The following is a 22,533-nucleotide window of genomic DNA, read 5'->3' on the forward strand; positions in this document are numbered from 1 at the left end:
GGCAACAGCCAAACCTTTCCTTGCACTTGACCTGGTGTGACTCTGTGTCTTGTGTACCAAATCACATTAAACAATCATCTTGGAGGGTCTTCAGGAAGAACTATCACCTACTTGATAACTTGGGGGAAGGTGAGCTCACAGATCAAACTATCAAACGACTCAGGTTTGTATGTAGCCGATATAGTGTGAAGGAAACTGAATTAAATGATGCTTTATAGCATTTCTTTTCCAAAGTGGGAAACCTAAAAGAATTGCCACCAAAAGCAATTATCTTCATTTTCACTTAATGTATGTACGTTATGAAGCCATGTTCTGAAACAGTTCTCATTGTACCATTCCGGCACCACATGTGGGAAATATTGCAAATCAGCCCTGCTGCATGTTCTGATATGTCTGATCCCCATTCCAGTTGCATGTTTGATGCAAACAACAAATTATTTCCAATGCAGGATATAATTCTGAGATTGAAATGCCTTTTTAGTTAATGCTCTTCGTTAATACTATTAAAAATTTAAGTCATACACCCCAATCCAAAAGGGGGGCAGTAAAGAGGAGGCCGGAGATATCACAGTGACACTGCCTTCAAAGCAACAATTGGCCTTATTAGACCGCTTTAAAAATTCCTATTGAGATTTTATTTAGTTTATTCTTTCCTCTGTTCAGAATGGCTTACAGTAAATGACATGTATACCACTAGGTGATAATTAACTAATGCTTTTCCAAGTGAGAAACTATCAAGGTTGTCTTTAGACCTCCTCGAGACTATTTAAGTGCTACTTCTGATATAGCAGAGATCCTAGCTGCAACGGACTGGAAGTGCCAGATAAGGGTTGCCAGAAGACTGTGTTAGGATATCTGAGTTGGCTTATTGGTTCATATCGGGGGAAGGGGGGGAAGCAATCCTTTAGGCATGTAAGTCACAGAGTACGAAGAGCTTTAAAAGTAAAAACCAACACCCAGAATTGTGCCCAGACATTGTCTTAATATGCACATACAAATTAACACCAGCAGGCACCCAGCCAGATTTTGGCTAAGGCAAACTGTCTTCAAGTGTAGCCCCATATGTGGAGTGTTACAGTAGTCCACCTGAGAAGTTACAGAAACATATCATTGTGGCTGGCCACAATGGTCTGAGGACAATTGGTTAAAATATGCTGGTAGTAGAAAGGACTGCTAGCAACTGTTCCACCCATTCTTGTAATGTTGGGAAAAATTTCAGCAACATTACACTCTCTGGAGAGTCTGTGGGATGCTGGGGCAGCTTTATTTAGGTAGCTGCACCAGATTTTCAGCATAGTTGTGGATGCCTCTCCTTCCAAGTTCCCTATGTTTGGTTAAGTTTGGCTAATCTCAGAACCACTTGCTATAATTGAGAACCCCTGGAGAACAGGAGGAGTCCCAGTGGACTGGAGGAGGGCTAATGTTATCCCCATCTTCAAAAAGAGGACCCTAATAATTACTGTCCAGTCAGCCTGACATCAATACCAGGGAAGATTCTGGAGCAGATCATTAGACAGACGGTCTGCCAGCACTTAGAAGGGAGTGCTGTGATCACAAAAAGTCAGCATGGATTTCTGAAAAACAAGTCATGGTAGATGAAGGGAATGCTGTGAACATAGCATGCCTTGATTTTAGTAAAGCTTTTGACAAGACGCCCCATTATATTCTCACAAGTAAGCCAGTGAAACGTGGACTAGACAGTTTTACTATTAGATGCATATGTAATTGGTTAACTGATGGAACTCAAAGGGTGCTCATTAATGGTTCATCATCCTGGAGAGAAGTGACTAGTGGGGTGCCACGGAGTTCTGTCCTGGGCCCAGTGCTATTCAATATTTTTATCAACGACTTGGATGATGGAATATAGGGCATGCTAATCAAATTTGCAGATGATACCAAATTGGGAGGGGTAGCTAATACCTCAGAGTCCTTTAGACTCCTTTAAACCTGCTCATCCCTTTTGAACAAGGTCATATAGCCAACTACCTCTTCTGGCTTATAAACCCAAAACAAAGAAGAGCTATAACATTGGCCCGATTTAATTTAATGCCCTCTATGCTCCTCAAGGGTAGATACCAACATATAGACAAACAAAGGAGACTATGTCCATGCAGTGCCGGCCAAATTGAGACACTCGAGCACACCCTGTTTCACTGTGGACGATTTGCCAAAGTTAGAATGACCCAATCCACTATTACTCCACTTTTATACAACCAACTAACAGATGCTCTCAAGATTCCTCTAATTTTGGACAACCCTGATCCCTCTGTGTGCGAGAATGTAGCAAATTTCCTTCTAAAGGTTATAGATGCAAACTTAGATGGATATTAAGCATTAGTATTAATATATCAATACTGCTGGCTGTATTATATAATGGCTACGGATATTCTGTGTCTACTAATTGAGCTTATGAACTGAAGATTTATGTTTCAGCTCATTGTGTATTCTTTTCCTTACCTAGTAGTATTATTTATTCCATGCTAGATTTGGAGATTTATAACAATTTTATAATCAGTCTGCTTCTCAATATGTTGGGAAACAGTTCTGTTAGAAACCAACCCAGGACCCTTGATAATCAAACCCAAGCAAAAGTGGAGGACTTATAGAAAGATGTTGCAATCTCATTATCAGGTGTCACCTTTTATCTGAACCGTAAAATAGTAAGTACTTATGGATTGTATCTTTTGGTGACTATGTTTGGACTTTTTATTGATAAGAGCTGGAATTATAATCAAAACTCATGGGAACTATCTGTATGTGTATATATGTGATGCATTCTACCGTATAAACTCGTGTATAAGCCGACTCGTGTATAAGCCGAGGCACCTAATTTTACTACCAAAACCTGGGGAAACATATTGACTCGTGTATAAGCCGAAGGTGGGAAGCTGGGAGGCAGAGGGAGCTCCTTATTTGGGCAGCGACTCCCCCTGATGTCATTGCCCAAATAAGGAGCTCCCTCCACCTCAGCTGGGTTTGAGGAAGCCCAGCCAGCCAGGGTTCCCCTTCACCCTCCAGGGCAGAAACAAGCGGCTTGTGCAGCCGCAGGGAGGTCGTCTGGCCAGCCGCGCCCCAGCAGAGGCCTGAAGAGCCGGCTGGTAAGCAGTGACTCGTGTATAAGCCGAGGGGGCATTTTTCAGCCTTAAAACAAGGCTGAAAAACTCGGCTTATACGCGAGTATATACGGTATTTGCTTTTTATTGATAAATGTTTTACCGTAATTTGTAATGCCAGTAAAGGCTTTATACCTGTAATACCTCAGAGGACAGAGTCAAAATTCAAAATGACCTGGACAGATTAGAGAGCTGACCCAAAACAAACAAAATGAATTTCAACAGAGATAAATGTAAGATACTATACTTAGGCAGAAAAAATGAAATGCACAGATCCACTGTGATCCATGCGACAGTCACCTCGCGGTTAGATTACTGTAACTCGCTTTACGCGGGCCTTCCCTTGCGATTGATCCGGAAGTTGAAGCTGGTCCAGAATGCAGCGGCACGGCTTCTGACAGGTGGTGATTACTCAGACCATATCACCCCTGTGCTACGCCGCCTGCACTGGCTCCCAGTGGAGTTCCGGATCGTCTTCAAGGTGTTGGTAATAACCTTCAAGGCCTTACGCGGCATGGGGCCCTCATATCTACGGGACCGCATCACCCCTTATGTCCCACATAGGCCACTGCGCTCTGCAGTGGCAGAACTGCTGGTGACCCCTAGCCCTGCGACGATGCGGCTGGCCTCAACCCGGGCTAGGGCCTTTACGGCTCTGGCCCCAGCCTGGTGGAATAGAATAGAATAGAATAGAATCTTTATTGGCCAAGTGTGATTGGACACACAAGGAATTTGTCTCCGGTGCATATGCTCTCAGTGTACATAAAAGAAAAATACATTTGTCAAGAATCATAAGGTACAACACTTAATGATTGTCATATAGGTCTAGTAAGCAATCAGGAAACAATCAATAGTAATGAAAACATAAAATGTAAAATCATAAAATAAATGAAATGAAATGTCAGCACAGGCTATAGTCATACAGTCATAAGTGAGAGGAGATGGGTAATAGGAATGATGAAAAAAGTAGTGCAGTAATTATATAATAAATATATAATAAATAGTTTGACATTATCGAGGGAATTATTTGTTTAGCAGAGTGATGGCATTCGGGAAAAAACTGTTCTTATGTCTAGTTGTGGAATACCTTACCTCCATCAGTCCGGGCCCTGCGGGATCTCGGCGAGTTCCGCAGGGCCTGTAAGACAGAATTATTCCACCGGGCCTTTGGAGAGGCCGGCCGCGGTTCTACTGCCCCCCACTGAAACGCTGCCGAATTTTCACCTTTGTCACCTTGGTTGGGCCTGCTATGACTCCATCTGGGCCCACCTGTTCCCTCCCTTCCTTCATTCATCTTTCCCTTGCTTTTAGCCTTAGGAACGGGCGCCTGTCTGAACTGTTTTATATTGTTGAATGGCTTGGATCGTTTAAATTTATATGTAACTGCTGCCGGAATTTTAATTCTTAAGTTATATTGTTGAGTTGCTGTTAATAACAGCCATGTTGTTGAGCCGCCTCGAGCCCTTCGGGGAAGAGGCGGCCTATAAATCTAAAATATAAATAAATAAATAAATAAAGATATAGGATAGATGACACCTGGCTTGACAACACTACATACAGAAAGCTTGGAGCAAGCTTGTTTTCTGCTGCTCCAGAGACTAGGACCCAGAGTAATGGGTTCAAGGTGAAGGAAAAGAGATTCCACCTAAACATCAGGAAAAACTTCCTAACAGCAAGGGCTATTTGATAGTGGAATGTACTACCTCAGAGTGTGGTGTCCTTCTTTGAGGTCTTTAAAGAGAGGCTGGATGGCCAACTTTGCTTTCAGGAGTGCTTTGATTGTGCATTGCAGGGGATTGGACTTGATGGCCCTTGGGGTATCTTCCAACTCTATGAGTCCATGATTCTAAGTTTGGGTCAAGGGGGCCAATTTTAGAGGTACTTGGTTTTCCTCAATTTTGGGGGCCCTTTGGACTCTCTGACCCAATCTTCACCGAACATGGGGGTTCTCATAAGGAGAAGCACCTGCAGCTCCACTGAAAATTTGCTGCCTCTACCCTGAAAAATACCCCCTACCCCCAGTCCCAGAAGGATTTACCATAGGGCAGGGGTAGGGAACCTGCGGCTCGAGAGCCGCATGCGGCTCTTCTGCCCTTGCACTGCGGCTCCACGAGCCGAGCCGCCGGCCCCATCCTTGCCTGCCCTGCAGGCAGCATCCTGCCTGCCCTGCAGGCGGACGCATCCTGCCTGCCCTGCAGGCGGACGCATCCATGCGCTTCTCAGAATGAACGAGTAAAAGGTAAAAAAAACCCCAGTATATACTGTGTTATCTTTTAAATGTCAAAAATAATTTGTGGCTCCAAGTGTTTTCTTTTCCCGTGGAAAACGGGTCCAAATGGCTCTTTGAGTGTTAAAGGTTCCCTACCCCTGCCATAGGGTAAAATAAAACTATTCCCATGAAAAGTTAACGGCTCCTATGTTAGTTAATTGGGGGGAGGGCTGTTTTTAAAGGTAAAGGCATCACATTTGCAGCATAGCAGCTGGTCTTTCTCCTTACAAGTACCCCCAAATTTGGTGAAGATTGGGTCAGGGGGGTCCAATTTTATAAGCTGCCAAATTTTCCTCCATTGGGAGCCCATAAAATTGGACCCCATGACTCAACTGGTAAGGAGAGTCACTGGCAGCTATGCTGCAAATTTGGTAGCCCTACCTCAATCCCCCCTCCCCCGATCTGTGCAAAAAATAATAGACCTGAAAATATCTTCCAGAATGGATTTTTTTTCCATCTTTGTCTTTTTTGCTACATTGAAATGGTGTTTCTTTTTGGGGTTTGGTATATCTGAATGTACACCTCTAGGACTGATGCTGTGAAAGTTGATTCTCAGGGTTAGAAACGACTGCTGGGAAGGGGAAAAATGTGGGAACTCATGATTTTTTATTCTTTAAGAATTTGTATCCCTCAAAGTTTTGATGTCTTCATAGGAATAAAATGTCATACATAAATTGCTTCACTGGCAAAGACCTACCTGTCTTTTGCTTGCATTATTTCCGAAGTGCCGTGTATACTAATGGTGCTATACAAATAAAAGTAACATTTTTTATTATTATTATTATTAGTTTTATATACCGCCCTCCCCCATTAATTAAAATATTTATCTAAAAAGTCTATCAATTTATATTTGACCTGTTTCTGGGGAAAGAAATAGTTGTTTTCCTGGTTTCCTGTAGTGCTGCACATCTCTGGTTTGTATTCATAAAACTTTGTATATCTGGATTTGGCACAAAAGTTATGTTAACTTTTTGTTGCCTTGGCCTCACTAAATTTTTCAGATGGACTATGCCACATTGTGAGATCAGTTATGCTATCTAACAGGAGTCCTGCATGGCTTCATATATATAAGTTATACTTTGAATTTGGTGATTAATTGGATTTGGTGAAATTCTTAGGGAATGTTTGCCTTTTCTGATGTTTAAAGTAATAAGAAAAAGTCTTTTGCTTCAGTGACACAATTGTGCTAAGTCTTGATTGTGTGTTTTGTTACGATGAAATACACTTGGTGTTCCAAAATGTTCACTGATATTGGTAGCATGTAGGTTACTGACTGCTCCCTGGTCTACAAATATAGCATCAATACTTTGGCACCTACATTTCTGATACAGATTCAAAGTGGTGGTTTTGACAGATAAAGCCCTAAATAGTCTGGGATGTCTTACCTGCAGGATTTCTTCTCCCAGTGAGACACACACACCCATATACACACACCTCCTTAGATCATCATCATCATGGGACCTTCCACAGATGCCTGGCCTGTGAATTGCCTACATATCAACCATCTGGGCAAGGACATTTTTAATGGTTGCCTCCTCTCTGGAATCAGGTCTCTGGGGAAGTTTGCGCCTGGTGGGATCTTTCAACATTCCATAGGGCATGTAAACCTGTTTTGTTTTGAGCAGGCTTTGCTTAGCACTATGAACTGAAGAGCTGGCTAGTTACTTTAATTCTCTTAGTATTTTGCTGCCAAGTCAATGTTTAAATTTGTTTTATTCTATATTTGTTGCATTAATTTGTATTGTATTTATTGTATTTATTGTATTTTAAAACGGCATTTATTGTACTTTAAAATATTGCAAGCGGCCCAAGTCTCCTGTGAGGACAGAGTGCAGGACATAAATGAATTAAATAAAGTAGGGTTATTATATCTTTGCCCAGAAAATAGCAGCTACTGTGATTAAACATTCTTGGATATTATGTAAAGGTGTAGGCACTGCATGTCCTTATTTGGATCCCTTACTGCCTACATTTGCCACTCTGGTCAGTATAATTCAAATTTTGCCACATAGCAGGAAAGAGCACTTCCAGATATTTTTTCTGTAACTCCAGTGTTTTGTATGCTTCAGACTGTGTTCTGTAATTGTAAAAGCTGAAGGTTTTGGTAATTATAAAAGCTGGAGGCTTTGGTTCTTAGGTACTACCTTTTTGACAACATTCCTCACAAACTTGATGAAACAGTGTAAATGAGAACATTGTTTATAGTAATTAAGAAAAGTACAGCTAGTGTGCAGTGCTGCCATCCCAAGTGAGCACGCTGAAAGTGCACTGGGTCTTCAGTTTCTGCTGATATAGTTCAGAAATCTATTTTCCTCAAACTGTGGTCACGTGAGCTAGTGCAGCTACATTATTTAACTGTACAAAGGGTTTCATAGTGAAGAAAATCTGACATAAGAAAATGACCTGTAAATCCTTTGGTATGGACAGTTGAAGTGAGGTCTCTGAATCCTGTTGTATGTGGCTTCAGCCACTGAAGCACATTCCTTAACTACTAATTGACACCTCCCCCATGTAAGTGTTATGTTCACAAGCTTATGAGGCTCCCCTGCATGGGCTAGTACCTTCAAACTGCCTTTTTTTTTCTTTGTCTGAACTGTAGGGCCTCTATAGCAAGCCATCCTTTGGGAACTAAAATGTGGGATGTGTGTCAGCAAAGCTTCTTGGATGGAATAACCTAGCCCACAGCTTGATTTATGTGTTTTATTAATGTCAGACTGCTGAATTATATGGTTTTTCTGCTTCCCACGTTTTTTATTTTCTTTTTTCCTTTCCTTTTTTTGTTGATTAGGTGCTGCGGGGTGTAATTTAGTATTTGATTGAGGAGCTGTTTGATATTAATAGGTTAAATGCATTGTGACTGATACTTTATTATGCAAATACATGAGATGACTAAGTAATGTAGTGTTTCTCTGGATTGCCAGTTCTGAAACAGCAAGCACAATCATGTTTTTGTTGGTTTTCTACTCAAGTTTTTTATGGTCTCTCCTAGTTACAAAGATTCAGACTGCAGGATTACTTCCATTGCCTTGCTCTGAAGGATCACCCTTAAAGGCTTGCCTAGCTTCAAGTTATTCTTATATGTTTTGAACAGTAACAGCGTGTTTCTCTTATATGTTTTGAACAGTAACAGTGTGTTTCTCTTACTTTTAAACAGGGATTTCACTTATGCACTGAATGTAGCCAGGCCGGATCCTTTTGGGCTTCAGTAGCCCGAAGGAGCTGTCAAGGTAAATAAACACTGAGGCATAATTGTACTTACTAAAGGAAAATTTTGAGGGTGAGAGTGGGTCAAGAAAATCAACTTGCAATGACATTTTACTGACATTTGATCTTATAAGGAATATTATGGTCATACATTTATACAGAAGTGATGAATTTGTATACCAGTGGGTTTTTTTTAAAAATCAAGAGGCTACACCATTTGACTCTATTAGGAGGACAAGGACATACTGAAGATGGCTTAAAGGCAACTGTCAGAATATAATTTACATTGATCTTCCAAATCTTTTCTAATGCTCTGGATAACCATACTCATTTCATACATGTAGATAGCTCTTGAATAGTCAAAGAATTTGCAATGATACACTCGTTAAAAAGTCTCAGCATCTTGCTATTGGGCAGAAAAGGCCAATTTATACCTATGGTCTTGGAGAAAGTTGCATGCATTCATGTGGAAGTCTAGAAGATATGACATTGGTATTTTAGACATGGGGACAGGCTCATGAGATTTCCCTGTTGCTGATCTCAATCAGCAGCAATGGGGTTTCTATATGGCAGGTTTGGCCACACCTTATCCGTCCCTAGTCTCCTTGCAACTCTCATTCTCCCCCTACCCTCCACTCCCAGGGTCCTTGTAATATTTTTAAATCAGCAATTGAATACTGGTATATAATTATAACATCATAACGTGATGTGAATCAGCTTCACTGAATTTCCAGCTTTCATTTTGAAAAGGTAAGTCTCTGCCTTCCTTTTGTTGCAGGGATGTAAGGGGAAAGACATATCTCAGCAACAAAGGGGCTAGAGACCTTCTTTAGAGGAAAGCTGGGAAGTCAGAGAACAGATTGGTTGTGCAGTGTTGGGGAAATGTCTGCCACTGGATCACTGAAGATGGTTGTTCTGCAGGCAGGACCAGAAAAACCCAAACTTTCCCATTTGTATGAGCCATTAAAGCTTTGTTGAGATCTTTCCCAAAATTTCCCAGCAAAGCTGATTTGGGAAAGATTTGAGAAAACCTGGGAGATGAACAAATGCTCTATGATGTGGGGGTGGGGGGGGGGATTCATCTCCAGACAGCATCTACCTGAGTCATATAACCTGAGTGGAGTAGGTCATTGAGTGATGTAGGTGAAGGGGATGGAGAGATCATAATATCATAGAATTAAATAAACTGTTCAGGTAGTTGGCTTGCTATGTTGCCTTCCGTGAAGGGGAGGAAGAAAAAATGTGAATGCTTTAGCTGCACTCTGTTCCTTTCTCCCAGAGAAAAAGAAGAAGAGTTGGATTTATATCCCCCCTTTCTCTCCTATAAGGAGACTCAAAGGGGCTGACAATCTCCTTTCTCTTCCCCCCCCCAACAACAAACACCCTGTGAGGTAGGTGGGGCTGAGAGAGCTCAGAAGAACTGTGACTAGCCCAAGGTCACCCAGCTGGTGTGTGTTGGAGTGCACAAACTAATCTGAATTTACCAGATAAGCCTCCACAGCTCGAGTGGCAGAGTGGGGGAACAAACCCGGTTCCTCACGTGTACCTGCTCTTAACCACAATGCCACTACTGCTCTCAGAAGAAGACTGTTTTATAGCCTTTTGTGTTTTTGACCGCCGTAACCACTGGAATGGAGCTTCCTCTGTTAATTGACCTTATGCGTAGATGCCCTCTCCAAACACTTTTCTCTGACCAGGTAAATCAGTTTTGCCGCTGCCAGGCCTGTTCTTTCTTACCACCTTTACAACCACCACCATGTATGTTTTAACAGACATGTTTGTCCCATACCACTCAGATGTCAGTCTCCTGACCATCACTCCATCTCTGTTCCTTTGGGTTTGTCTGTATTGTTTTTGCCAGCTCAGTTCTTACTCCACTATCGCTTGTTAAACCACAGCTGCTTCTGTTCTACTTAGGATAGCAAACTTCAGGAGCAGTCATGCATACTCCTTAGCCAGTATAGCCTTCTGTGCATGTTTGGCTCATGAAATGTATTCCTTTTTTTTAGTGACACTTGCTCATGAAAGGTGCTCCTTTTTTCAAGGAACCATATATCTATACCACAGTTAGAGTAGGTTTCTCAGGACAGATAACTTCCAAAGATGAAGGCAGAGTTCATTCATATACAGATTGGGAATATTGTTAGCAGTTAAAGAGAATGCTCACAGTATAATAAGTTATTGATTGTTTACTTCTAACTGTTAAATTTACTAATGCAACACATGTGGGAATGTTTTCCTTAAAATGTTCTTGCCCTGAAAGAAACTGTGAGTGGTGAGTGCCATAGAATTATTCTGGAGAGGAACGAGTAGCAGCTTTAACTGCTATACCTGCCTTGTTCTCACCAATGCTAAATCTTTTAATGTGCATGTCTGTGTTTACATATGAGCATTTTATTCTACTCTAGTCCCTTTGTTGCCAAGGTGCCTGTGTCTTCCATACCGGCCTGGTCACAACTTAGATTTGCCATGTTTGCTCAAATATTATTATTGCCTAAAAGAAACAGTATTCCATTGTGCCATATGCCAGGCTCTCCAAATAAAAGCTTTCCTAAATTTCAATATAACTTGTACCAGATTTTCCTTCCCGCTTAGTTTCTTCTTTTACCGGTAGAGCCTTCATACTCCAAAGACAGAGCTCTTTGCACAGATTCTGTTTCCATGCAAATTGATGAGGGAGAAATTTTGGAGGAAAGCAGTTCCAAGGTCAGTGAGATAGCTGGATGAGATTAGGGTAAATGTTGATATGAGTATTAAAGTTAAAATACACTTTAGAAATTGATGCATGAATAGAAAATGAGAAGGAAATTCAGTTGTCATATGCTAAACTTAATACTTGGGGATGTGGCGATGAGTTGTAGTTTTTCTTTCATGGGCAATAAATTTAGGTTTATGCACATATTAAAAGGTATCCAGATAGGATTATAAATAACTTGCTTTCAGGCAGTTGGGTATGAATGCTTTTTGTACATTTGAAGAGCTCTGTCTTTCCTTTTTGAGGTCATTGTTATGTTATAAAATGACATATATATTATAGACTAACAGCCTAGTGAAGTTATTTGCAAAGCTGATTTAAAATCTGAAACATGTATTTATAAATAAGCTGACATCAAACTGTCGTGCTTGCTTTGTTAAAGCCGTTGTGTGTAAATGTCGGATCGCTTTAAACATTTTCTTGACTACTTGATATATTCCTTTTTACATGAAGGAAGATGCAATTAACTATGTTAATGTAATGGATTTACATGTCAACATAGCATTCTGTTTGTAACCCTTCTGAATGATTTAGGACTCTTCAGCTCTTGTCTGAGATGTAGATGTTTCATGTTGCAAACTGCTGAAATAATGTAATACTAATTGCTGTAATAATGAACTAAGCTTTTAAAAAATGGTGGTATGTTTGGAAAGCTGCAGTCTATTAAAAAGTGGTTCAAATTTGTATTGCTGCTAGTAATTAATCGGTTTGTTTTTGCATAAATGTGTATTTTGGCTGATCCTTGAACTCTTTTAGGTTCTGTACAAGAAATCACAAAGCAGTGGATCTTAATGCTTAATAACTCATTGTACTCTTTCCTCCAAATGTTGCAAGGCAAATTTTGCTGTGCAAGTCCCTCCTTTTGTTCACCAAAATTCTCCTTTGCTTCTCCTCCAGTACTGTAGCTGGTTTTCCTGTACTTTTGAAATGTGCCTTTGTACAAGATACATCAGAAGTGGAGTAGAAGGAGTCTATTATAAATCCATAGAGGATCAAAAACTAGAATACTGAAACCTGTTAAGTGCAACTGCTTTACTGTTGTGCTTCCCCAGGTTAAAAAATATAGAGTAATGGTGGCAGAAGCATGGCCATGTGAAATTTTATTTTTGATATTATAAGTCATCGTTCTGCCTAGAGGTACATATATCATGTGATATATGTATGTATGTGTGTGCACTCAGCTGTTTGCTGCTTGTTCCTTTTAAGTGAGAAATTTTATTTATTTAAAACATTCGTGCGCTGCCTTACCCTCTAGGTAGAGTCCCCAATTACATGGCAGAATTGATTACAGCATGGAGGCAGAATATATGGCCCAAGGGGTATGTGCAGCCTAGTGGATCTATGCCCCCCAACCAACTTTTTGCTGTGTCCCTAGAGATATAAAATTTCCGGAAGTTTCAAAACCAGGGGAAAACTGTTATCCCCACACACTCTTTGGAGGGAAGGAGAAACAATTTTGGGGGAAAATTGAAATACATAAAATACTTTCCTTTAAATTTTTTAATTGCATGTACTGTAATACATATAATTTGTTTCGTGTGATTTACAAGTGAAACAAGATTAAACCAAACCACTGTTCGGATATAGATACTATAGGGGCTAAAAAGAAAGCATGTACGTGCATATTTGACCTTCCAACTTGTCCCTATTTGAATATATGAATATGAACCTATTCTGTATTCTTTACTATTGCAACTTCTTTGTAAGCTCCTGAGCAATTGCTATTATTTGCTCAGAGAATTAGTTGTTTCATTAAACTATACTGAAGCAACATTAGTTCAGATTTTGCCCCATCATGAATGTACGGATAGCGCTGAGCAAATCACTCTCCATTTTATTTCCCCAGCACTGTTGAGTTTTCATGATATGTTGATGGGTTCCAAGCAACATGTTGCCATGTGATGGAGGCAGCAACTTCTGAGAGGTCTTCTCTGCCTATGCAAAAGTGATGCTTCTTGGGCTGCTCTGATTCCACTGCTGCTCCAAAGAGTTGCAGGAAAGCCAGGTTTAGTTCTTGGTTTGGGGAAATGATGCTGTTTTCCCGTTTCCAAAGAAAGGGAGATTTCAGTACTAATTGGAGGTTTCAACTTGTGACCTGCTATGTGCTTTAATTGCTGCTTTATTTATATTGTTTTTATTGTCTTTTTATAGTTATTTTATTTGTGTTGTAAGCTGCCTTGAGTTCCTCAAAGAAGAGAGGCAGCTGATAAAGCTTTTAAATAAATAAAATAAATAACTCCTCCCCAAAAGTTTCCAACTTTTTCATTGGAGAATTTGAAAAAAGCCCTCAGTTTTTTATGCTGCACATCTTGAGTACGAAAGACCTTGCCTTAAGAAGTGTTTTACTCATTCTAAAATAATATTTTTGACAGTTTTTTTGTTCAGTACTCCTTTAAACTTTCCAGTTTTTCATTAGAAAAATGAGAGGGGGGTGCTTGGTAGGGGACAAAAAAGTGCCTCTTTTGCAAATTTTTGGTTTTTCCCCTCAGGCCTTCACATTTTGACCTTTTTTCCAGCAATGGCCCATTGACAATGGTGGGGGTTGGGGGGAGAGGCATGTCATGATCCTTAAGTTAGATCTTAGTTTTCTGTTGCTTTAATATGGCACCCATTTTAGACGTCTTTGACATAACAAACCAAATTGTTATGTTAAAGAGTCCCTGAAGAAAAACAGAGATGTGGAACACAAACAAGGCTCATTGGTGAACATGTGCAGTTAAAAATAACAGCATGTAGTAAAAGGAACTATTAGAAGCAGCTCTTACCCTTGAGCATTTCAACATGCTTATTTGCTAGTTCATAGCAGGAAGCCATAATTTCTTTGTTTAACATTCTGGCCACAGTTAGGATATGTTCTGCCTTAAGTGATTCTGCAGAGGTTGCTTTCCAAAGAAGCCATTTTGGATTGCTGTAACCAGCACAACATATGCACAGTAGGTATTGAATAAAGTTCTGCAGCATCACCAGCATTAGCAGTTTTACAGGTAGTACGTCAAGGTTTGCAAATAGATCAGGGGAGTCTTATGGGTGGGTTGTCAGGCTGCCAGCAGTGAGGCTAGAAATGCCTCGAAGTATTATAGTAGCATACTGCAAACACAGAATCCCCAGCCTTACCAGCTAGCAGTTGTAACTACAACAAAGTAGAGACTTGTGTTATGCATAGGAAGGGGGATAATGTTCTCTCAATATGTCTTACTTCTAAGCTCTAATAAACTCCAGTCCTCTCAATAAATTGTTTAACCAAATACTGCAGAATTTGGTAACTTGCTTTCTAATAAGGTCTCATTGAGGATGAATACTAAGAATATTGTCGTTCTGTTATTTCTGAAAATATTGTTTGGACTGTGAGACCTTGAAAGAAAGTCACAAATCTCCAGTTCGTCCCAGTTCAGTAGTGTCTTGCTAAAATAAATACTTTTATTAAACTCTTAGAAGTCCCGATGCATTGTCGGCCGAAGGCTTTCACGTCAGATCTTCAATTTTGAGTTTGTGGTGGTTGGTTTTCTAGGCTGTGTGGTTGAGGGATTCTGTGGTGGATCTTGTTCCCTGACAGCTTGGGTTTGGCTGAGCATCTAGTGGCTGGCATCTTCAGAGGTATATCACAGAGGGAAGTCTGTAACAGACTTCCCTCTGTGATACACCTCTGAAGATGCCAGCCACAGATGCAGGCGAAACGTTAGGAACAAGATCCACCATACTGTGGCCACAAAGCCCGGAAAACCCACCACAACCAGTCTTAGAAGTTTGTTCAGATTCTTGTGAGCTGTTTTGGGAGGAAATACTTGGCTGAAAAGTAGGATAAAAATGTAATCGCTGATGGGAATGATGTTTCCTCTCTCAACCGGTAGTTAATTCGTCTATGTCAGTTAGATTTTATTTTCACCCATGCCTTTATCATCATATAGCTACGCTTCATTAATATCATTAACTGTGGTTTGGCATGATTGTTCAATTGGGCTGTTCTGAAAGTATGAATTAAAATAATATTTAATTCACTGACTTATTTAGCACTTTGAGCAGCCTGTTCAAAGTCAATGCTATGGCACCTTATATACCGCAGTACGCACTGGAAAGTTTTCAGATATGTGTTGTATCCTATTACTGGCTGGCAGCAGTTTTGCCTGTGGCAGAGCACTTTCATCTCTGAAATTTGTTTTAAAGTTAGATTCAAACGAATGAGAATCTGATTTTTTAAAACAACTTCTTGACCCATTTCGTGCATGTTAAGCAGCACAGGAGAGTTGTGAAATTGGCCACGTCATGTTGTACAGCTGAATACTGAATATCTGCTGGGAGTGATTAGAGTTTATCTCTGAAACTCAGAGGTTTAGACTCTAACTTCGTAGAACAAGCCTGAGACTTGTGTGAATGTGTTTTGACTGTTCTGGCAATGCCCTAGGGATGGAGAGTTATGAAGAAAAGTATGGGAAAGTAAATTGAATAAAGTGTGTGAAATTTTAAAGGTGAGGAAGCTGTCAAGATGAATAAACAAATTAGAGCAGCTACAGGAATGATCTGAATCATCTATGGCTTGAGAAAGACCAAGAAATATTACTCTGTGATTTTCTCATTCCCACTCGAGTAAGTTGTGTAGATTTATCTTTTATCTGTATTATCCTAAGCCCTCTGTAACAGCACTTCCAAAATTTATATCACATACTTCTGTTTATGTATTGTATGCAACATGAAAGCCCAGTCAAACAAACTAACTCATAATTATTTACTTTGATGTAAAATTTTGAGGGAGGATGTTTGCATACAAGATTGTCTGTAGGTTTGTGCATTTGTTATTGCATCCTTGTCTCTACGTTTGTTTCCTGTTCTTGCCTTTACTACTGCATGTGTATATTAATGGTGTAATGTCACTTTGTATATATTATGAAGCTGCTACCTCATTCTCTAGTGAACTGCACACAGGTGGTGTGGCTAGTTTGGTGTATACTCTCACCCCAAGCCCTGCCTTTACATCTTGGTTAACTTGGAGACTTATTAAATTTAGAGCTTAACCTGAACGTGAAGACTCTCAACATCCTTTCCAGATCAAAGCCTTTTTGTTCACCCAGTTTCTGACAGTTATGTTTAGTACTGGAAATAAAATTAGGCATGCAACATGTTAATGACAAATAGAAGAAGAGTTTGGGTTTATATCCTGCCTTTCTCTCCTGTAAGGAGTCTCAAAAAGGCTTACAAACTCCTTTCCCTTTTCCTTCCCACAACAGACGCCTTGTGAGGAAGGTGGGGCTGAGTTCAGTGAGAACTGTGACTAGCCCAAGGTCACTTAGTAATGGAACTTCCATTAATGTGTAGGAAGCTGAGAAAAAAAGCCTGGTTCACGCCTCAGGATAAGAGTCTGTCAAAGCTCTTAGTAGGGAGGAGTGGGGAATCAAACCCAGATTTCCTTCTCTAGGATTAGAGTTCACTCTCTCGCTTAAAATTACTGTTCATAAGCGCATCTGTCTGATTTGGAGAAAGAAGGAAAAAGATGTTACAAATCATGTAAGTGGTTTTGCAGCTTCAAAGAGGCTAAACTGTTTCATTTAGGAGGCTGTGCTGGAACACCCTGTGTATTGGGTTCTTTGGCGGATTCCGGACAGGCCCCTATAGCGGCATAGCCCTGGAGCCATTCGCCCATTGAGGTACAAGCAGCCCCAGAGCTGCCACATTTTCTTTCCTCACACTTACCTTCTCTACCTGGGGAGCTCCACAGGGACAGAGAGGCATGCCCACGCTGCCCTCCGATCCCTGGGGGTTGAAGGGCAGCGTGGGCGTGCCTCCTAGTCCCTGATTCGTAAGTAGAATGATGAGTTTCAAGGTTTAAAAAGTGAGACTGGAGTGATAAAAGTCTTTGGGGAGTTTTCCTGCATATCTCTCGTTTCTTGACTCATCTGTCTCTCAAGTTCCCAAGGATTTCTTTTATGCTTGCCTCTTTACTTTTTTTACTCTTGCACTTTGCTCATTCTTCTTTCTATATTGGTGGCATCCCTGTTGAGATATTTAAAGGTACTGCTTCCTGTGCCTTCTGAGTGTAGTCCCCTTGTGCTGTGCCCTAGCATCTGGTGGCTTTAATCTAAATTCCTTGTTCTGTCTTGTCAGTGGAAACTCCATATACATTAACCCAGTTTCCAACATAATTCCTCCCTTTTGTTTTCAACCCAGTAAATAGTCTGTGATCCTAGTTCTTCGTGCCTCAGGGTCATCTGTCATTATGCACCTCCTACTTTCAGAAACTTCCGTCAGGCACTTTCTGAATCCAAACAGCAGCTTATTTGGTAAATCTGGATCCTTTTGGAAAGTCATCATCTGGTCCAGAACATGGCAGTCCGGCTATTGGGAGTCACTACACAGAGTGTATTTCCTGTGCTCCAAAATCTCTGCCTCCCAATTTCTGGGCAGAATTCTTGATGATAATTTTAACAAATAAAATCCAAAAGGGTGTAGAATGAGAGTATCTGAAGGTCTTAAGCAGCTAAACTTATTCCTTAGAGGCCTTTGTTATAGTGCTTTTACCCTTTCATAGTTAAGCTGGTGGTTTCAGAAGATGGGACCTTTTTGTATTTGCACCACTGGCTTATGAAACCCCATCCAAAAGGGCATTCACTTGTTACTGTCTTGGATCTCTTTTTATTTTGGGCAAAGCCTGTTTTCTCTATGTAACCTATGGTGGTTAATTGTTTTTAAGAAACTGTTATTGTCTGATTTTTATTTTGTACTGGCGGGCCCGGCTATGCTTTGCTGTGGCTTTGTGTGGTGAGCTCGGAGGGGAAGGGAGGAGGAAGGGGAGAGGCGTTATGGCTGTTTCTTACCAGGTGCCTAAGAACGCTCCTCCTTCCTGTTCCTAAAGGTGGCGGGCGGCGGTCCTGACAGCCTTGGGTAGTTTAGGCCAATGGCATGCGCATATCTTCAGGCTGAGAGAGCATATGGAGCCAAGTCATGCTCCCCCCTGGCAAGGCGGCCCCTGATTGGTCTGCCACGGTTTTTGCAGAAACATGCAGTTTACCAAGTTCAGGAATGGACTTTTGGTGATTTGAAAGTCCAATTACCTGCCCGCAACGGGGAGGGACGTCATGGGAAAATTTGGTAGCATTCGGTGCAGGCGATTCCGTCGTAGGGCGTGAGAAACAAACACACGGTTAGCTTTATATATATATAAATTAAGCTCATACTGCTGAATTTGGGTCTGACAGCTTAATTTGGATAGCGATATTTTCACTACTTTGGTTTCATAGGTAGTCTGGGTTTTGATGGTTTTTATCTCTGAATTTCCCTTTGGAAAAATGCAACTTACAAATAAGTTATAAGGAAATTAAGGGGTCATTGGGCAATTATGTGCTTTCTGAATGTTGAGGTAGAAAGGCTGAGGCAAACTGCCTACATTTCCAGTGATTACAATGTGTGATTATTTTAAAATTTATTTTTTTAGTGAGTGTATGTGTCTTAGGCTTTCTCATTCTAGATTAGAACATTCATGTTTGAAAGGGAAAATGTTCTGTGTTTTTCCTGTGGCAGTACTAACTTGTATACAAACAAGTTTTCTGTTTTGTTCTATACATTTTTATATTTGATTTTTCCACTTATACTTAAAAAGCAAGTTTTAAGTTAGCAAGCCATAAAACAGCACCCCAGATCTTCTGATCTCTTCTTGTTCTCTATAATTCAAGCCATGTCATTTCATAGTTGTGTACAGTAATGTTAAAGTAGTGAAGAATTTCGAATTACTGCTAGTTTGCTTCTCCTGTCAAAGTAGAAACTAAAAGAAATCCCTGCTTGTTCATAGTAACAACCCACCATTTCCCCCTTCTAAAACTGTACTTCTCCCTGGCCTTTCTCTACTTCTTCCTCCTGTAGTTGCTCTGTCCTCATTTTTATTTTTTAAACAATAACCTGGTTGCTGGTGCTGTCAAAAGGAACACAGGATGGAAGGAGAACTCCACAGAGGCAACACTTGTCTTTTTCTTTGCCCTGTGTCCTAACCCCTTCTTGACAGACCTCAGCCAGCTGCTAGCCTGGTCCCTTATGATAACCTCACTCATTGCTAGCCAATTACAGATAGTAGCCTACTGATGCAGAATGCTGAATATCCAAACTCTGAAGTCTATGTTGGATTCGCTGCTGTACTGAGTGTGCTCAAAGTAGTTTGGAAGATGTACCTGAACTGGGACTGTTTTGCACATGCTGAAATAGGGGAAGCCAAACAGTTCAGCATGAAAGTGCGGGCAGAAAACAGTGTAGCAGAGGCAGTCAATTTCTGTCTGTCTTTATTAACAAAAAAGGTAAAATAGGTAGGAGAATTGAAGGCAGGCTGCTAGATGTGGTGTGGGGAGCTGTTTGTGGAATCTACTGTGTTCTCTTAACGGCAGCTGCCACTGGGTGTGTTCATTGTGCTCTTCACATTCACAACGGGACTGAAAAAATAGCATTGTCCAAAAACTAAATGACAAGCACATGTTAGTGGAATTCTAATTTTCTTAACTGCCTTCAGAAAATATTAAATTTGTTTCACTGGTTGAGGAATGGTTATAGCTATCAGAGGAAAATCCTTTTGCCTGTGTATCTTAAATTCCTGTAACTCAGGTATTTTTTCATATGACTACTCTGAACTTTTATCAACTTGTACCCTTCACGAAAAAAATACTTGCAAAAATTACAGTGATACAGATCTGATCAGTAATCAGCCATGTTCTAAATGCCTTAATGATTGCATAGAGCTGCTCTAATGTTTGTGAGAAGGCTTCTAGGTTGGTCTGCTGCCTGACACAATAGTTTTCTATGTGCCATGTTCTTTTTTTTTTTGGAGGGGGGAGCAGGATCATTCAGTTACCTGTGCTCAAAGCTCTGTAGCTCTGAGAATTGTACCCAGGCCCAAAGACACAAGTTAGTCACTTCCAAAATGAGAATCCAGGGTCCTAGATGCTAAGTAATCTTCTAGGAATGCTTGGAGGCCTGGGATTGCTACCCTTAGAGTATCTCAAAATATTTGGTATTTTTAAAAATCCCACAGACCTTCTTTCCAAGATATTGTTCACACTCATCTCTTTTCCTCCCTGAGCACTGAGCTTAACATTTTTCCCCCACATACATTGTCTAATTGTAGCTTTCCTTTCCACTTTCAAGCTTTCCTAAGACTTGCTTTACTCCCCTCATTCAGCTTTGGGGGGAGTGCAGTGACGTAGGCATAGATTTTTATGCCGGGTTCCCAGCCTGCAGCCAGCAGTCCCTTCTGCCCTCTCCTCTGGGTAGAGGTGTATCTAGGGAAAAAGAAATAGAGAGCCCAGGAGTGCAAGAAATCTGGAAGTTTTGCACCCCTCCCCCCTCCACTTGGGCAGCCAAAGCTGTGATGCTTCTGAATCCACCCCCCAAACAGAAAGCATCACTTTCTAATGAGTGGTTTTTAAAACTAGGGGAAACCCGTAGATTCTCTTTGCTTTGGAAATCCACCTTAAGGAGGTAGTGAATCTACAGGGTTCCCAGTTAAAACAACATTGGAAAGTCGATGCTATTTTGGGGTGGATTTATCCCCTCACCCTGGAAACAGCATCACTTCAAAGTGTTTAAATCTGGGACCCTCAGATTGCCTCCTTTTAGAAATCCATGCCAAAGGAGGGAATTGGATTTGGATTTTACAAAGAGGAGAATCTGGGGAAATTTGGGGGGTGCCTGCTATCAGGGGTGCAATTGTTCATTAAGCAGGACCAAAGCTCTTCAGAAGGTGCCTTTAGGAGATTTTCTCCTGATATGATACACTCCAGGGTTTGGTGAGAGTTTGGTTTAGGGGTTAGAAGTTCTATGGACCCTCAAAGGTGTAGCCCCAATCCTCTCTATTAGCTCCCATTAGGAAACAGTGGGAGATGGGAGCACCCCCTTTGGGAGTCCATAACTTTGTATCCCCTGAACCAAACCTCACCAAACCTGGGTGGCATCATCAGGAGAGTCTCCCAACAAATCCCTGAAATTTTGGTGCTACTAGCCCAGGGATCTGCAACCTGCGGCTCTCCAGATGTTCATGACCAATTGGCCATGCTGGCAGGGGCTGATGTGAATTGTAGTCCATGAACATCTGGAGAGCCGCAGGTTGCAGACCCATGTGCTAGCCTAAAAACTGTGCCCCCTGCAGGCCAAAAACTGGAAAAACACTTAAAAATACAAAAAACCACAAATGGGGAGCGGAGCTTCAGACTTGTAATGGGGTTTGAACTTGAGGAACCCCTCCCCCTACCTACGTCCTTGGGGGAGTGGCAGAATCACTTAAGTTCATAGTTCTTCAAGCTAGCCTTGCCTGCGCACATTCCTTCTTATTCATTTATATTTATTTATTAGATCTAGAGTCTGCCTTTCCCCATCAAGATGGGCTCAAAGCGGCTCACAACAATCAATTTCTACAATGATAAGATCAACTGTGAAATTTAATTTAACTCTTAAAATTCTCTAGCTTTCCACTGCCCTAAGACCAACAGATAGATAGACCAATCAGAGGGAGGAAATATTATCAGGGCCAGAGCTTCATAGGGGGATTCCTCATGGGAAATAATGGAAAAGGACAAGGGAAATGTAGGAAGGAAAGGGGGGAGGGATGCCAGCTGGGATGGTTACTATTGCAGCCCTCAGCCGTAGATCTGATGGAACATCTTTTTATAAGCCCTGCAGAATTGAAGGAAGTCTCACAGGGCCTGGGTCATTCCACCAGACTGTTGAAGACTGCCAGACATTTTTTGGGTCAGGAACCACCAGTAAGGTGTTACAATTCACTGAGGGTGGCTTTAGGAGGTGTTATTGATGGAGAGGACAGTCCTGCATATAACAAAGGGTGGGGCTTTGGGGCCAGGCAATTAAGGGCTTTAAAAAAGTCTAGTACCCAGGACCTTAAAGAACCTTGGATCTCCAGCGATATTCCACCTGGAGCCAGTGCAGCTGATGGAGCACCAGTTGGATTTGAACCCTCCACGGTGTCCTCATGAGGACCCAGGAAGCTGCATTCTGGACCAGCTGAAGCTCCCAGAGCAGTCTCAAGGGTAGCCCTGCATAGAGTGAGGTGAGTAGACTAGAGATGACCAAACTATTTCCTGTCTAGTTATTAACTCAGTTAACAGCTTCAATAGTCCAGCTTAGCCCAGACTCCATGGAGCTTGGAAGCTAAGCACAGTTGGCCACATGTAGATGGGAGGCCATCAAGAAAGAGTAGGGTTGCTGCATGGAGT

The 22,533-nt window shown here is 41.3% G+C and overlaps 1 protein-coding gene across 1 annotated transcript in view; it reads left to right on the plus strand.

Annotated features, from left to right (window-relative positions):
* Positions 1-22,533, plus strand: part of TNRC6B (trinucleotide repeat containing adaptor 6B) — a 154,138-nt gene that overhangs the window by 12,356 nt on the left and 119,249 nt on the right. Inside the window, exons 2-3 of the mRNA XM_048501035.1 lie at positions 8,537-8,614; positions 11,203-11,292. Coding sequence (XP_048356992.1) covers positions 11,248-11,292 — 45 coding nt within the window. The 5' untranslated portion in view covers positions 8,537-8,614; positions 11,203-11,247. The remainder of the gene's footprint in view (positions 1-8,536; positions 8,615-11,202; positions 11,293-22,533) is intronic.

The sequence above is a fragment of the Sphaerodactylus townsendi genome, linkage group LG06 (genome assembly GCF_021028975.2).
Source record: "Sphaerodactylus townsendi isolate TG3544 linkage group LG06, MPM_Stown_v2.3, whole genome shotgun sequence".
Taxonomy (NCBI): domain Eukaryota; kingdom Metazoa; phylum Chordata; class Lepidosauria; order Squamata; family Sphaerodactylidae; genus Sphaerodactylus; species Sphaerodactylus townsendi.